At 40.5% G+C, this 18,481-nt stretch overlaps 1 protein-coding gene across 2 annotated transcripts in view; it reads right to left on the reverse strand.

The window, feature by feature from the left end:
* Positions 1–409: 409 nt before the first annotated feature.
* Positions 410–18,481, reverse strand: part of DCDC2 (doublecortin domain containing 2) — a 68,375-nt gene continuing 50,303 nt past the window's right edge. For both annotated transcript variants that reach the window (XM_055706279.1, XM_027799187.2), the window contains 3 exons: positions 17,973–18,073; positions 5,175–5,519; positions 410–3,561 (listed from right to left, as the gene is read on the reverse strand). In XM_055706279.1, the coding sequence (XP_055562254.1) occupies positions 3,454–3,561; positions 5,175–5,519; positions 17,973–18,073 (554 nt within the window). In that variant the 3' untranslated portion in view covers positions 410–3,453. The remainder of the gene's footprint in view (positions 3,562–5,174; positions 5,520–17,972; positions 18,074–18,481) is intronic.

Raw genomic sequence — 18,481 nt, forward strand, 5'->3', positions numbered from 1 at the left:
AACTGCAGTCCTATGGGATTTAAGCATATGCTTTAATGCTTTGCTGAAATAAGGAATTTCAGCAGGGAGACATCTAGAAGTTTGGGGAGTTTTCTCAAGTATTGCAAGTGAACAGATAAAACTCACGTTGTTTGCTGAGTATCAGTTGAACAGTACATGCACACCGATAACCCAGCCCTAACCTGAATGATGACAGTGAAAACCAGTGGCCAGTTTAACTGTGCTGTTATTCTTATGGTTTATAACTATGTAACAGCTAAATTGTCAGAGGAAAAAAATACAATTTTTTTTTTTAAGTCCTAGTTATGGGAGAAACCTATCAGCTGCAAAATCACCAGGTTTATAAAGCCAGTCACCCAAAAATAGACTTAACATCAAACAGGCCTTGATAAGAGACAAAACACAGGGATACCTGTATGATAGTTTACTTTAATAGCAAATTGTTTTTAAAAACAAAACCAAAACAAGCAAACAAGTCTTAATAAAAGCCTCAGAACTGTTGCGTATAAGCTTAATAAAATAACATTACATAAGCTTAAGGAAATAATGTATTTCTCATATAAAACAGAGTTAAGCCATCACACACAGCAAACCCAGACAGAAAAACTATTAGTGAGACCACCTGTATGTTTCTTGTTTAATTTCTACTTTAACATCAGAATTATTTGTTACGCATAAACTAATTTCTCTATATAAAAGAACCTGATACAAAAGCCATGCTGTCCGTGTTGTAAGGTGAATGATAAAATGGTTATATCTCTATTTCCAAAAAGGCTGATTTGCCATTCTGAAGAAACATATCCTGTCTTTCTTACAAGAAAACAGAGCATTTTAAAAACTGAATAGCACTCAGACGGGTTTCATGTTCCCATGAAAGAAAATGATCATATTAAACTTCCCTAGAATTTAGTTTAAACTTTTAAAGTACTCTTATTGATACCTGTAAGTCTTTTAAGCATGGAAGACACCGAACGTTTGGGGAAAAGGGAAGAAACAACAGAAACCGTTGGTGGACAGAAGCTATATAAATAGAAACCAAAAGGAGAAAAGTATCACGGCACAAATCCTTCATTTTCTTCTAAATTTCATTTCTAGGTACAATGTTTTGAGGCAGAGGTTCTCCACATTAACTATCTCCATCAGATATTTTTGGATGTCGATTCAACCTCACACTTTTGAGGACGAAGGACATCTCAGAGGTTGTTCAGTCTTAATCTGCACTAAGATGCCGGCAGGCAGAGCCCTCTCTTTGGTACTCTATCACCTTTCAGTGAAGAGCCCACTCCCAGTAATGTCGACACCAGATTAGCATAATTTGTTTTGATCCAGCAAGGTGTTTAAACCCACCCTTACCGGTGAGTGTACGAGCTACCCAGCTTTGGGGGAGCAGAGACGCAGCCTTAGCATTTCCCTTGGCCAGCTTTGCACAGCGGGGTCTGCAGGTAAATTCCCCTGAGTGCCCCAGGAGACAGAGCTGCCTCCTCTGGCTGGTTAAGCATTGTTTGAGGGCTTTTGATGCTGCTGCAGGTATTATTCCAGTGCAGGATTAACTCTAAAAGTACCTAGAGGATTTCTGTGTGCTGGTCTTCCTCACCAGCACGTAGTTATTTTATTCATTCTGCTGTGGGGGTTTTTGTGGGCTGGGGTGGAGGGCTGGTTGGCTTTTTTTTTACTTCTGCTTAACTTTAAATATTTTCTTAAATCTCAGTGAAATCAAAGATATTTGAGCATGGGCTTAAAACAAAGATATTTGAGCATAGGCTTAATTGCTGTATCAAATAAAGGAAGCACACATACTTGCTAAAGAGCTTGGCTAAGTTAGGAGCTTATTTTGAACAGATCACAAATGTAATAATCCCTCAGCTCTTTGTCAGACAGTCCCACAGAGGACACAACTCAGACAATTCAGAGATGCTGCAGGGCAAACTGTTCTAATCCTGTTCATACAGCTTTTAACATTCTGGGGTTTATACTTACATTGCCAATGCTCAGAAACACGCTGAAGGATCTCTATGTATTGCTACTCCATTGGAAAATGTATTTAATAGTAGAAAAAGTGAAGATGTTTGCATGAGTTTCAGTCATGACAAGTGGTTCTTCACATTCCTCAAACAGTCTTTCAAGTTCAATTTGTTCATAAATGTAATTTTTGTCTTAATGGCATGAAATCAATGAAAATGACATTTAGTTTCTCATAGTAATAACTTTCCAGCATTAATGATAAAGAAACACACTATTTCTTTTGTATAATTAAAGACATGATGCTCAGGGATGTATTACTATGAACAACAAATTATTCGCTTTACTAACAGGGATATATAACAATGGAGTTGGTGTCATTAAGAGAACTAACACTGTGGATCAATGCCTTATATACCAATGCACAGCCTACTAGGAGCCAGCTTGCTCAAAGAGATGGTGACACTTCCAGCCATTACGGCTACGCAAAGGGTTCATAAATGCAGCATTTGTTGCTGACTTTTACAGAAAACTGGTAGGCTCATCCTAATGTGTTTCTTATTAAAATGGCTCCATTGACAGCAATGGTTTCATGGCAATTTCAGTCTGAATCTAGGCCTATTCACTTTTTTTCATTAATAAATTAGATTTCACATAGACTGAACCACAAATCTATCCAAAGTCAACTTTTGAAACTCATCTGCTGCATAATCTTCCATTATCTTTTCTCCACTCTGATAACAATCCACTGCTTGGGGAATCGGTGCAGGACAATCAGCACAGCTCCCTGCTGGAAATGGGACCAAGCTGCAGGATTGCAGGCTGCCTACACACCTTCATAGTGCCCGGTAAGTGCTACTTGTGAATGCACAAACTAACCATTCTAATTAATATATTGAAAATCCACTATTTAGTAACATTAAGAGTGACACCTCATTATAGTGCACCATTTTTTGTGGGCATAAGTCCATTAAGTGAGGAACATATTTTAATTATATCTTAATGTTATGTCTGGAAATCATATATATCATGTGGAATATTAAAGGAAAAATTGCATATATCCTCATTAAAAGTAAAACATTTTTTCTTTTCTGAACAAAGCTGCAAAGAAGTTCTGACATTGAATTTGGGTGGGGTTTTTTTACCTTTTTCTGGAATAATGTAATTTTTGTGGTTATTCTGCTAACCACCTTATACCACAGAATAGCTCGTTCATTTCTAGTGCTATTATACAGTACTCTTGTATTTCCCCCCTCAAATTCTACTGGAAAATATTACTTTGTAAAATCTTACCTTGTAAAAATAATTCTCTGTTCCTCTGAAAACTATTAATGTTTCTTTTCTATATCAGTCCATATGCCATTATCACCTCAAGACTCAGTATGTGGGTACTGAACCTACCTTCCCATTGTAAATTATCAATCACAAAAAATAACACGCTTTATATTTAAAGTATTATAATCTTTCATTTTCTGCTCACTACATTTGTTCTATCTATGCGACTGCAGCATAGTCACTACTCTGATCATTTTTTTCACTTTCCTGTGGGCTGGTGATAGTCACCCTTGGATTTGTGGATGTTTTTTCAGGACGGGAATCCACCTAGAGAAAAAGGACAGGTACTGTTGACTGGTTTGGGTAACAAAGATTTCACTTCAATTCAATACAATGTTAGCACTTCATACTAAAACTTCCACAAGGTATTCTTCACATGAAAAAATGTTTTCTGTGAGTGATCACATTAACATTGTTATTTACCTTATACTTATATACCTTCCAGAGGACAAAGTACACAGATCAGAGGTTCCCCCCAGTTCTTTCATCAAACATCCACCCACCCACAACCCACATTCATTTAAAGTGAACGCTCACTCACTTTCTCCGCTTCCATAAATAACTTCAGCTTTTCTAAAAATAAATTTTAAAAATCAATATATCCAGCATAGAATAAATTCAGGGCCCAAGAAAACGTCACATTACTCAGCTCTCTTAACTGAAAAAATGTTCTCGTGTGTCATACAGAAAGAGGAGAAAGCCAAGTTGTAAGATACAAGAAACCATTCCCAGCATCAGTGGAAACAGAACAGAGACTGTTCTCCAGCAGCCTGCAGGCAGGGAACACGCAGCAAGGTGTCCTACCTCTGACGCTTAAGAGCCCCACTCTTCCGAGATCTGGATTCTCCCCATTAAACAAACATTTTGTTTCCCACATTCTGTTCTCTGGTCAGTTCACCTGAACAGTCAGCATAGTCCCCTTTATCTTTCTGGCCTGCATGCCTCCAACTAAGCTAACAGCATGTTACCATGTCTCCTAAATTAATAGGATATTTGCTTTTAAACTGGTTAATTTAAGCACCGTGCTTTGGGGATCTTATCCATTTCCACTGTCTTTTCCAATTTCTAAGAAAAGGAGATGAAAGTCCCACAAAGCCATGGCAAGAGCCCTTTGTGAAATGCAACTTCCATGAAAGTCAACGCATCAAAATAGTGAGGCACTGTGGTTTCATGAACACACCCTTTTGCTTTGTCCTAAAGGACAAGGTAATGCAAAAATATACAATGATTATGCTTTTCTGGAAATTGCAAGAATTTTTTGTATTTTATTTTTTTTTCAAAATTCAGCATACGGAAATGAAATTCAGCATAATGAAATGAAAGCCGGAGAGGGACCTTTTGCAAGGGCCTGTAGTGATAGGACAAGGGAGAAAGACTTCAAACTGAAAGAGGGCAGGTTTAGATTAGACACAAGGAAGGAATTCTCTACTACAGGGTGGTGAGGCATCTGCACAGGCTGCCCAGAGCAGCTGTGGATGCACCAACCCTGGCAGTGTCGCAGGCCAGGTGGGATGGGGCTTGGAGCAGGCTGGTCTGGTGGAAGGTGTCCTGCCCAGGGCAGGGGGTTCATAAATAGATGATCTTTAAGGTCCCTTCCAACGCAAACCATCCCATGATTCTATGATACTCAGGAAAGCAGGAAATGCAGATCCATCAAATAGCGAGAAACAGCTGCTTTCTCAGTTGGAGGGCATAGTGTAATTACTGATCTAACTGATCTGTACAGATGGAAAACAGCTTTTCCACAAACTGACGTTCTTGTAAATGCTCTCGGGACCTTATCAGGAGTGAGCTACTTAGGGACTAGCTGAGAAGCGTAAGGCTGAGATGAATGAGGAACTATAGCTTAAGAACAACAAACTGAAAGAATGAACACTCACCTGTTTCCGACTGTTAGAATCCTCTTCTTTTATTTCTGCTTCAGGCTGAAGATCACCTTGGTAGTTGAGGTGCTCCATTCCCTCACCATTTTCTTCGTTTTTCTTGCCATTTAAATGGATAAGTTCTTCTTCCTCTGCTTCATCAACATTCTCTGTTTCTTCTGCTTCATCTTCATAACTCTCATTCAGTTTCTTCTTGTTTTCTACTTCACTTCTTCCTGTAACAGTTTCCCCACTTTCCTTTCCATTCACTACTGGATATTCTTCCTCTCCTTTATATGCCTCCTCTCCCCTGTCGTTTTCCTCTTCTGCATTTTCTTCTTCATCTACGGTTTCTGCTGGCCTCTGGTGAAAGGAAAAGCAGCAGCATTATGAGGCATTTTTAATCAGAATGCTCCACGCAATTCTGAAACGTGACAGACATCAAAATCACAATTACATCATCACTGGGCAGTAAGTATGCCAATTTGAGGTTTGTCTACACGGACAGAAAACACTCCTCTTGTACTAATACCCCGTAATGCACTTTTATTCTACATTAAAAATATGTTGGTGAGATTTGAATGTATTACACTGGGTTAATTCATTTGACCATACCCAAAACAACCGGAATGAGCTAGATGTAATTAATACAGCAACAGCTATACTGTTGCAGCAGTTCCAGGTTCTCCGACATTCTAACATTTAGTATGTACTTGTCTATAAAATCCTGTCCCAACAAAATACCATACGTCACCAACCCACAAACTGTTCCCCAAGAAGCATTTTACCTATGGACCAGCCATGCCATGCCAGTTGGTCCTGCTGTGCAGCTGCCTTTGCATCCACAGAAAAGCAGCAAGAAAGATGAGGTAGACCTACTGGTCACTTCCATAACATCATCCCCCTTCCCAAAGACCCCTGTGTAAGGTGGCACAATTAGGATTTGTTTGACATTTAGCAATTAATTTTTCCTACACAGAGGCAGACCAGCAGACAGGAGGAAAAGGATCTTGTCCCACATTGGAGAGGAGTAAGCAAAACTCACTGTAGTTATAGCTGCTAGCAGCATCCTTTCATGACAACCTGGAAGACCGATGCACATGCTCTCTAAGCTTTGTCATTTGTCTTCCAGTTTCCCTTTGAAGATCCACCTGACTATTCAGTGGACCAATGCCCCCCCTGCCAAGATGACTTGTATACTTGTGCTAAGGTCTGAATGAAAATAAAGAGAAAAAAAAAAGCCCACGGGAGTGACAGGATGTATGCCTCCCACACAAGCTCATCAGACTCTAAATCTAATGCAAACAAGCTGAGAGCAACAGTTTCTCTCTGTATCAAAAGTATTTGCAATCTTACTATCATTAGCAGCTCCTTTATGTGCAGCTATATGCTACAGACCTGTATGTCTCCCTCACTAATACTAACGTTTCAAAAGAATTCTCTCATCACCTTCAACACCAGTAAAAGCCTTCAACACCAGCAATGTCAATAACTGAAGCCTCCTGATGAAACACCTCGCTTTTGTTTTGATATTTAAGTAGCAAGATAAGACAACTTTATTACGCCAGTGCACAATACTGCATTGACACAGCTTCAAAAAGGACAAGTGACTGTGTTGTAATAATCCATAGAATGACAAATAACTAGAAATATTACATGGTTACCTGACCAGATGGCTCCATAAGTAATTTTTTTAGTAGCCTCTATTTGGTTTTTATTCAAGTTTTCCTGACTGACTTTCATCTAGTAACATCAAACCAGCCTTATTACCACTAAAATAAAAATTAAACAAGCCAAGTCTTTACAGGCACCTTCAAAGACGGCACCATCCAAAGCAAACCTGAGACAGCTTCGGTAACCTCCAGCATGCAAAGATAGCAAAAATCCATAAATTCTCAGAAGTTGCCTGCTAGTCTTACGCATGTCACCTACTAATTTGTTTTCAGTCATCTAAGGAAATTAGCAGCTCTGGATTCTGACCAGAAACAGGGGAGGGTGAGACAAATTAAACGCACCAGACACCTCACTAACAGCGAGCTGTTTTGCTGTTGCTTAATGACACCTGCTTGACACAACATTACACCACCAAATGAAGAGAGGGGAGGAGCAGAAGAAAAGCAAACCAGGCTTTCTCAGTTAACTCTTGCAGCCATCCAAAATATTATTTTTTCCTGCTTTTTGTAACAACTGCCTGATGGTGGGTAGGATCAGAAGGGAACTATCTGCCCTTGCCTGAACTGCTTTAGTGGGGTGGCTCATTTTGGACTGCAGAAGAAGGTATGTAGACTTTACTCCGTGGTGTAAACCTATGTATCATAATGCATATGCTTCTATTGGTGTCATTGCTGTGGAAGCAGTCTTTGGCACAGAAACAGTGGATGTTTGAGAGGCGGTAATTTCTTAAGGTGCTACTAGCTAGACTCATTAGCCCTTATCTGTCTAAAATGGGTTGTGGATGCAAATTTTTTAAGAGTTAAAGCTGAGTAACACAGAAAATAAACACAGTGTTACTGAACCGTACCCAGAAACTCAATGGAAGCTCACAGGGAACTGGCATGAAATAACATTCAAATTTCAACTAATTTAAGTGGACCAGTCAAGCTAAATTGCCTGAAAAATAATAGTACAAAACCAGATCAGTAAAACAAACCCCATCAGTGCAAGTGTAATTTTTTTATAGTAACTGAAAATTTCAAGATAGTTGAGCATATTACAACAACAGCTATTACTACAGACAAAAATAAAAAGTCATGTTTACACCTAATAATTGGAAAGCAAAATGTCTTCTTCATTTAATCTGTTTTCAAGCTGCACTACATTAGAATGGACATTTTAAACAAGTTAAACCCAACACTGATCCAGAGGAAAAGACCTTCCAAAGGCACCTGGAATGTGGACGGTCCCGACAACTGGCGGGGCCATGGGCTGCGGAACGGCCGGCACGTTTCACGGGGCACAGCAGACCCTGTGGGCTGCACTGCGGGGAGGGGACTGAACACCAAAACCACCCAGCACATCACACACTGCTCCTTACACAGAGAGTGTGATGCTTTCTGCTGAGATCTAATTGATCTACTAGCTATGCATAAATTAGCATCCTCTATTTTAACTACACCTTCTTCACCGAGAAAGACATATACTCAGCAAAAGTTAGGTTTTTCACGTCGAGGGAAGAACATCTATGTGTATATGTACATGCAGGGAGGAAAACAGAAAAAAGGAGAAAACCAGAGTTTTTTACGGTCCAAAGCCTGTAGATGTTGTACATGCTTAACTTCACGTTCTTGAACAGTTCCAGTGATTTCAGTGAACTTGAACCAGTGAGCTAAAGCCTACATCAAAGTGCTTGTGGGGTCAGGGCATAATTTAAAGCTCCCTGGAGTCAATGGGAACCTTTCCATTGAATTTGATACACACCAGCCATCCCCCCACCTACAACTGTACAAAATGTATACACCAAAGTTCCTGCAAGCTGTCTTCTCTCAGTCAGAATAAATCAGAATGGGTGTATGGAAAGCAAAACAGGTGTGCGCTGATTCAGACCTACATGTCCTTGCAGAAATTATCAGACTCATCTCTAGAGGTCAGCAATAATCTTGTGTACTTCAGGAAAGGCAGTGACATTTCACATCTTAGTGTTTAGCCTTTTGTCACTCATCTTTTAAATAGCCAGAATATCCCTGGTAAGAGCTCCCAATGTAGAACGCATGGGCTGATAGCCAGGACAGAGGTGGGACTCTGCTGCTCCCCTCTGCACCCAAGAAGTCAGTTCAGCTTTCAGCCAGCATGCTGGCTCACAGCAAGTCATACAGGTACACTACATTTGGGAATCCTGGAAAAGCTCAGGGTGTCTCAAATCCAAAGAACCAGCTGTATCTCCAGCCCTGAGCGACAGGTCTGTCACCACTTTGTAACAGACCTGAATGGACATGAGCATCAAAGGCCAATATCGGCATGTCAGTGTGAGAGATTCCAGGATCGTAACAGAGAACAAGGGGCACTTCCAAAATTCATGTTGGAAGCACCCAGCCAGTTGTAGCCCAGGGTAATTAAACACGTATACTGCAATGAACTACAGAATAAGTGTTCCTGTGTTACTTTAGTCCTGTGTCCACATCACAAAAACCAACAGCACCACTTGAACCTGACAGCAATAAATTCAGGACTGGAGAAGCATCAGGTGATTTTATTCTCATTGCTTGAAGTAATTTTCACAGACAAGTTAGCAGCTTCTAGGACAGGGGACTTTCCTGGTGACTGTGATGGATTATCCTCATTACTCCTGTCATCAGAACTACTCGTAATACGGTTTGTCATTTTGGCCTTTTGTATGGTTGCAAGAAAATAGTAAGTAACCTTCTTTCTTGTGTTACTGGCTGCCTATTTGACATGAAGATGATGCTTTTGCAGTTTCCCAGTTGAATGTACAGTGGTTAAAATAGCCAGTTTTCAAACCATGAATGTCAGCATAATTCTCCGCTTGTCGCAGAGTAGCAATAAAAAGACTTACTGACAAAAGACTTGTATATGTATATGGAAAGGCATGTTCAACCAAAGGCATGTTCAAGGCCAGGCTGGATGGGGCTTGGAGCAACCAGATCTGGTGGAAGGTGTCCCTGCCCATGGCAGGGGGGTTGGGACTAGATGGTCTCAAAGGTCCCTTCCAACCCAAACCATTCCAGGATTCTATGTAGAACAACCGAAGTCATTCCCAACTTCATGCTGGAAACATGGACCCAGCTTGCCTTCTGGAAACTTCCTGACACACTAGCAGGTTGATGAGGAACAGAGTGAATTTCATTTTGCATTCAAGAAGTATGATTTCTTGATGGTATTTTTAATCTCAGCAAAAACAGAGTGTTTAAAAAAGAAAGATGTATTCTAATTACACTCATCACGCTATCATTCATTAAGAGCTACATTACCAAATGCCATCATCATTCAAAAGCAATAAGTCAGGAAATCTTCCGACATGGAAGCATTTGGTTTCTTTTCCTCTAGGGATGCTAATGTAACCTCTCAGAAGGTTTTTACATGACTGATACTAGAATATTGAAAAGTGCAGTATCACACATCATTTAAGGCGGGCGGAAATTATTTTGTGCCATTAACATAAAACATAATTTTGCTTTATTGAAGCCATTTGGAAATGTTTACTTGGCTAATGGTCACAACAGACAAACAATGAGGTAGACAACAAAAATCTCAGTTGTCACAAACACCGGCATGAATACATCTCACAAATGCAGCGTCAGGAACACTCAACTTGTATTGCACCAAACCTCTCCAGAACAGAGCTGCCCCGGCTCCTACCAGGCAGGAATGCTTTGTAGCAGCACTGCACGGATTCCAACAGCAAAACATTTTGTTCCCAAACAAGATAGGGTTGCTAAGTGACAGCAGCCCTCTTCCCTTCCACATCATTTACAAAACTCAGGCTCTTAAAAAGCAAGTAAATGGGTTAAGGGTTCATCAGTCTTGCACTTCCCACATAGTAAATGTGCTGTTGTTCCTGAAGGCAAAAAACTCTTTATCACCACAACATTTAATGATCCAACCATTTTATGAGTTGGATGCTTTGCTGGTAATTATTCAATTTTTTTACAACAAATGCAGCACCTGAGTCCACAGAGTCTAATTTTTCATAAGATCATAGCACCCAGAAGTCTAACTGGAAGGAATGGAAACCATGTAACTTGAAGCATAGAAAAACAGCTTTTCAAAGGCCATTCCTCAGTCTCATTGTGTGCTAACTGGAAGCATGGCCATGGCAGAGAAGAAAACATCTGATCAGATGTTTACTTCTCTGAGATGCACCTAAGTCAACAATATTTTTCTACATCTATTTCACTGACAATCACGCCTAGTTTTTCCGTAATATTTTCCATGCGTACAGTAAAATTTGCTTAAACTTCACACCCTCCAATCCAGTACAGTCTGTTGAGCATCCTTGTAGACAATGAGAAGCATTTTAAAAGCCCTACTGAGGCTGCAAAAAAACAGACCTTTTTTTTCCAAAAATATACAAAAATATACAAAAAAATGGACTCTTCTATGATGAATGAAGAATGCCCTAAAAGTTAAGCAAACTAAGAAATTGTCTGCTCTAGGATTGCTATATTTTTTCAAGACAGGCACACAGAGAGGAAGCTGTTTTCGATGCAGTACAACACTAGTTTTACAACAGAAGCGCGCCGGCAGGCTTTGCTCGGGACGAGCAAAGCCCTCCAACGGCTGGCCATGCAGGCTGCTAAAGGAAAGGTCAGACCTTGCTGCCATAGCTTCGGAATTCACAGTCATCCAATGAAGAAACTGAGGGAAGATCTGTCTTCTCATTCTGAGCCACAAGGAACCAACCAGAGCAAGTTTCCCTATCTCACGCAGGCAATGAAAAAAATTCAGTGTCTATCAGTGGAGCTGAAAGAAGAACACGCAAGGAAAAAACCTTATCCGCTGGCTTGGCAGCACTCAAAATCCAGAAGGCTTAAATTACAGCTGTACCATTTGTAGCAAAAATTGAACATAAAAAGTTCTGCATGTATTCTTTCCAAATGCCATTTTGAAATCTTTATTGATGTAGTACAAAATGTTTCCTCATGAAAAGTTCTAGCCTTTTTAATCAAGGAATATCTCTTTGAGCAGTCAGCCTGTTTTAATGTTGAATCAATGCACACTTTAACAACTTGCCTTTAGCAATAGGGAAGATAAACATTTTATTCTGTTCACTGAGGTGAATCTTGGGTCTCTAAGGCAAAATGTATACACCATAATGAAAACTGCAAATGAAAGGTGCAAATTTTCTGCTACTGATGATACACTCCAGCTACAGAGAGAGCACCTAGGGGAGCTACATGACCTCACATCACATTACAGCCCAGGAAATGGGGAATAATGAGTGGCAGCAGGACTACATTAATCAGTGGACATGTCTGTAATAATGGAAAGCAAATGGCTAGTGAAAGAACCAAGAGTGTCAACATCTACAAAAAAACTCCAAATCAGTGCCTGTTAGACAAATTTATCATCCAATGATTTTTACAAATAAACACGGAAAGAGAGAGGGAGATGGGGATGATGAATCTGGAGGGGGAATAAAAAAAACCCACCAGATTAATTCTACACCACTCTTTATATACACTAAAATCTTTAATAGCCAGTATCATACACCCCATGGCGAAGCAGGCTGGCACAACAACATCTGAAATCCTTGTAGGGGTCATGCAATGGACAACTTCTTATCTCATAACTCTCATACTTACCCCACCTCCCAAAGGCTTCATATGGGAGATGAACAAACGTGTTTATGGAAATGGATAAACCAACGCAACCTTGCAGTGTTATTTCAATACTATTACTACCACCTGCCGCTTTTGTATTTCACAACTTACATAAAATTAAAGGAAATGTAATAGTTTGTTCTGAAAGCTTTACAAGTTAGAAAATTTTCTCTCTCAGAAAGTTACTTTGAATAGATTTGTATTATCACAAATGAACTCAAAGTAACACACTTAATTATAATCTCAAATTAAAAAACCCTTTTGTTTTGCTGCCTCAGTGAAACTGAGAACTGCACTAAACCCACTTTGTTCCCTTGCTATTTGCACAATTGTTTTCATAGTCTGTCACCAGTTCCCATGGATGCTGGCAGCGTGATGTAAACAACCAACCTGAAGTCTGCATGTCAAAAGAAGAATTACCCATTTCGCATTTGGAAGCTGCAGTCTTAGTACAGAATATAGAACAGAAGGATCTGGTTTGGTTTTAGGCAAAACACTGATTTTTCCTTCTTGATGTTCAAGTACAACTGTCAGCTAGTCTGGAGTAAAGCAAATCCTCTTCTTTTAATGTGTTCTCAGCTGGCAGACAGCATTTTACAGAACAGGACATAAGCGGGTGTCTAGCCAGTACACTAAGTTTAGTTAATGGCTAATCTGGCATTTGTTCAACCATGTACTTCAAATGGCAAGACAGAGAAGGTGCATAAAAAGAAGAAAGACTAAGCTCTATCTTCACCACCTCATTTATGTGCCTGATGGAAATGATAGCATATCAGAAGTGTCAGCATTCTAGTGAAAGCTGGCATGTAAATATTTATGCATTATGCAAGATTGTCAAGCCCTGGCTGGCTGTCCTTTTCCATATTTCTAGAAAAAACAGAAACTGCAGTTCAGATAAGAAAAAGCTATAAAGCTTTACATCACAGAATTTAAAACTATTTAAAATGGTCATTAATAAGAACCTGAACGTGTAAAATGCTAAATAAATGCTTCCAAGGTCTGAACAAGCTCAGTTATCTGGGAATAAAAAGTACTCAGTGGTACTCAGAAGGACCTGGCTTCTTGCCAGATTACCTAGGAAACTATACATGAAGTCTTAAAATGATAAATAAACCATGGCTTGTGTTGCAATAAATGTTGGGGGTTTGTCTTGCTTTTCTGAAAATATGAACATCAGATTATTAATATCGCGCATCACTGATTTTTAATTTTTTTCTTCCCCGCTCAAACACACTTGCTTCCAGTTCCTTGTCCAGGTTGGTAGCAACTGAAAAATCAGTTGGTAACAACTGAACTGAAAAATATTTCCATTTGAGGACGATGAATGGGCCTTGGTACATGAGCTTAGAGGCATCAAGCAAGTTCCTAGCGTTGCAAATTTGCCAGCACAACTGATGCTCACGGGCAACTGTATCAGCAACTGCAGCTACCGCTGCCAAGTGCAGAAGTGGTAGTGGAGCGTTAACTGTTATCGCCTCCCTAGGGATGGCCATCATCCTCTGGCTGAGGCAAACTGGTGAGACACAGGGCAGAATGGGCAGAGCTGTTGCCTGCACTGTGGGATCTCATGGAGAAATCAGGCAGCCATCTCCAGGGTACTTGGATTTCATATGAATTGCAGTCGACCTAAAAAATAAGACCTGACAACCCAATTTACACTGTCAAATACTTTATGCGACCCAGCGGAATTCTTTACACACCTTCAGAGGCCAATAAACAGGCTAATCATTTCTTAATTTGATTAGTACACTGTCAAGACCAGGGCAGAATATACTTCAGGATGTCATAAGAAACAAATATGAAGATGACAGGTGGCATGTTCTTCCCCAATGTCAGTACTATCAGTACAACCCAACACATCCTAATTACCACAACACCTCATGAGGACAACTGCAATTAACAGGGCTGACGAGCCCAACAGGGTTTAGCACAGAAGTCTCTGAGGCTGGGGCAGGTATTTGCTGTGAAAAGATACAGCTGTAGCATTCCTTACATCAGGGACCAGGACAGTCATGCTCTTGCCTCTTTCAATCACCTGATTCACTTGTCTTCAAGAACAATGTCTATAAAATAGCTGAGCAACACTCCTTCCCATTAAAGTGAATAAATCACTGAGAATGATCCTTCTGAGAAACAGCAGCCTAAAATGAAATGAGAGATCCAGATTTTTTTCAGATGGTATGGTGCCATTCTTCAAAATGGCTAAGCAGCAGGTTTGTATGTGGCTTTTGTTAACATACAGATTAGTAACACAGGCGGCAGAAATTGATATAGAAAGTATAAGGTCATAATTCTTCTACTTCCCCCTCAGACATTTTTTAAAAGCAGAACACAAGCAAAACGTAAAGATGTCTAGTATTCTTTTACCCAATACAAATAAAGTGAAAAAAAACATCAACGCAGTAGTTAGCACAAAACCCCAAAGGTTACTAAAAAAAGTTGACTATAGGACTGAAATAATCAAAGATGGACAAAAATGAAAAATTATGCTACAAGAGACCTCAAGACCAGTGGTCTCCAAACTGTTTTGATTGCACAGCTTTATCAGTGAAAACTTTTTGATCATGAATCTCCAGTATATGATTATTTATTTATTTATACATTATATACGTGTGCTACTGAAGTTCTAATTTTTTTTCCTGCATCCCAATGGATAGTCTTGCACAGCCTGGGCTGGGCACACTCCACTTTGAAGACTATTGCTCCAGAGATCATCTAGGGCAGCGCTCTGCTGCACTGACTTCAAAGTAAAAGTGAGTTTTTTGAGGCCCTTTCTGGTTTAGTTTTAAATATCACCAAAGACAAAGATTCCCCACCCTTTCTGGACAGGAAAGTGCTTACAGTTCTCACTGTTGAAAATATTTTTCTTATGTCTGATTAGAATTTTCCTTGCTGCAACTTTTGACCATTGTCTCATCCTTTTTCTGTGCACCACAGAGGGAAGCCTGGCTCTGCCTTCTCTGTTGCTGCCTCTGCAGCTGGAGAGCAGTATGATCTGCCTTCGCGTGCTCAGCTGTCAAGATAAAATAGATGCAGTTCCCCAAGCTTCTCCTTGTGTCATCAGCTCTAGACCCCAAAACTTTTTAGTATGTTGCTGTGCTGGACTCTCTCCTGTTTGTAAATCTCTCTCTTGTACTGGGAAGGACTCAAAACTGGACAACATATCCTAGATGCAGTCCCAGAGGTGCCAAGGAAGATAACCAGTTCCCTTGATGTGCTGGCTGGAAGATAACCAGTTCCCTTGATGTGCTGGCTGTGCTTTTACCAGCCCAGCCTGCACTGTCCACCTCATCACCAAACGGGCACAGTGCCGACTCGTTGCCAGCTTGCTAGCCACAGGAGCCACATGGCCCTTTCTGCAGTTGCTCCCTAGCCTACATTAGCCAAGACCATACCAAGACACAGTTACTGTGTTCCAGGCGTCCAGCTTCAAATTTCTCTTTGTTGAGCTTCATGGGGCTCAAATCAGCCTGTTCCTTCAAGCTCTTGAGATTGCTTTGGAAGGCAGCCCTTGCATATCAGCTGATAAATGAGTTTGGCTTTACTACTGGCCCTCGATAAGGCTGCATCCCATGCCATTATCCATGTCACTGATGAACATATTAAAAAGTATCAGACTCACTATCAAACTCTAAGGACCACCATCCATAAATAGGTGCCAGTTAAATTTCAGACAATTGACCTTTTAATTTCACCCAACCAGGTTGTTTTTCATCTACCTTGTAGCCCACAAATCCAGTCCCTACCTTCTTTAAAAATATCTACATCCCTATATCTACCACTCTTCGAATTTCTCCTACAAAAACGGAAGTCTACACTAAAAGCAAGATCAATGACAATAACTGCTGTCCCTTCATCCACAGAGCCAGTTACTTCATCACAGAGGCAAAGAGGCTAGTTAAGTAGGATTTGCCCGTAGTAAATCCATGTTGGTTATTCCCAATCACATGCATCAGTTTCCATTTCTCACCAAGCTTTGGATTGCCCAACTCCACCCCTGCACGCCCAGGCAATGTCTCTATACTGCTCCTTAGCAGTCCATCCCCTCTTCTGCCTCTTCTAGTGTGAGGTCAGGAGTCGTCTGCTCAAACCAGCCTCTTGCTGTGCCTGCTTGTCTTCTTGTGCATGGGGATAGTTCTTGTGCTTTGATGAAGATGCCCTTGGAGATCAGCCACATCTCCTGTGTTCCTCTGCACTTCAGGGCAGCCTCACACAAGACCCTCCTGCCTGCCAGTTTCTCAAACAACCTAAAGTCCACTCCCCTGAATTCCAGGATTTTTATTTTGTTATTTTCCATCCCCACTTTCTTCAGGGTCTTGAACCCTATTGTCTGCAGCTAAGGCTGCCACTATCACATCCCCAGCCAGCTCCTCTTAATTCATGAGTAGCAAATCCAGCAGAATGCTTCTCCTAATCATGTTTCCCACTACCTACATGAAAAATTTGTCTCCAACACACTCCAGAAATCTCCTGGATTGTTTGTGCTCCATCATGTTGCCCTGGCTAATTAAAGTCTATTTACAAACAACAGTTTTTAACTCCCTCTCTCCCACTTGTTTACAATCTTGTATTAACAACTGTTTCTCAGCACTGAGACAACCACCAGGAGGTCAGAAAAATGCCCAAGAATCAAGAATCTCTTATGTTGTTTGGATGATTTTTAGCCTGAGAAATCTGTCTGGTAAACTGTGATTCCTTACACTGCAGCATGAATCAGAAACAGTATCTTGTGGCCTAGGTGGCTCTCCCCGAGCCATTATCAGCAGACAACAAAAGCACAATGCAATGTCTTGTGGACTGGACACAAAGTCAAACAAGTTGGAAAATTCTACAAAGACGTAAGCTGAAAAAGAGGACTGTCTTGTGAACAATTCACAAGCAGGAAGGGAAAAAAAAAAAGGTAATTTTTCAGAAAATAATTTAAGCAGTTCTATTCTCCATTGGAATAAACTTCAGCTTACCTCTTTCTTATATTATTTCAGTTCACAGGAGTTTCTTTTTAAAACAAACCAAAAGTAAAACAAAGGGATATAATCTTATCTTTGGTTATCAAGACCCATTTATTGTACATAACGCCTACAATTAAAATCTGGCCAACTAAGTATCATGTTGTTCCAACAGAAGAAAGTGCTGGCAGCTTTACTAAAAATCAGATAAATCCACACCTGTTTGTGGTTGAGGACTGCAGGGATCCTGACCTTGATTCTGTGCATAGTCCTTTTACACTGTTCCACCAGTATAAAGGGACTGCAATCCCAGTGGATTTATTTGGTAGGTTGTGACAGGGAATCCTGAGTCTCTACGGCCCTATAAGGGCTCTCAGAGCAGATCTGAAGCTGATGAAAAGGTAACTGGTATTTTACACTGTAACAGAGAAAGGAAGATCTGCTAAAGCTCCCATAAAAGAAGCCATATCATAGAGCTGTTAACGTCATCCCCACAGAATCATGCTATACACTTGAAAGAAACCCGGGAAAGAAAAACAACACACAACCTGTGATCCTAAAGAAAAAACGTTTACTTCAAGCTTGATCAATACCTGGTCCAGTGGAACTTCTACACGAGTATCTTCATCTTCCTGCACTTCAGCTGCCCCCCACATTTCAGACTCCTCTTCTCTGGCTTTGTAAATATCTTCACCTACAATGGGAAAGACACAGGCGGAAGGAAGTGAAGTCCAACTGTGACACTGTGTGGCACAACCACGGAACTGCATTCAGTGTGGTTGCTGAAAACAGGTTTCTGAGCTGACCCACCATTCCCTATACAGGTCTTTTAATGAAGTTTTCAGTCTCCCATTATTGTCAATTTGTTTTCCTTTCCTTTCCTTTTTAATAACAAATACTTACATGCTGCACCGTTTGGGAAAGGGAAGAGGAAAGGGAAGGGAAGAGGGAAGGGAAGAGGGAAGGGAAAAGGAACAGACACTGAACAAAGCCCTGTATCTGAATTTCCTTCACTTCTGGCAAAGTCAGTAGTGAATCTGAACTTAATACATTACAACAACAATGTATTATTTCTGTTTCTACAGTCAATGATAGTACCCTC

This window comes from Falco cherrug, chromosome 3 (genome assembly GCF_023634085.1).
Source record: "Falco cherrug isolate bFalChe1 chromosome 3, bFalChe1.pri, whole genome shotgun sequence".
In the NCBI taxonomy this organism is placed as follows: Eukaryota; Metazoa; Chordata; class Aves; order Falconiformes; family Falconidae; genus Falco; species Falco cherrug.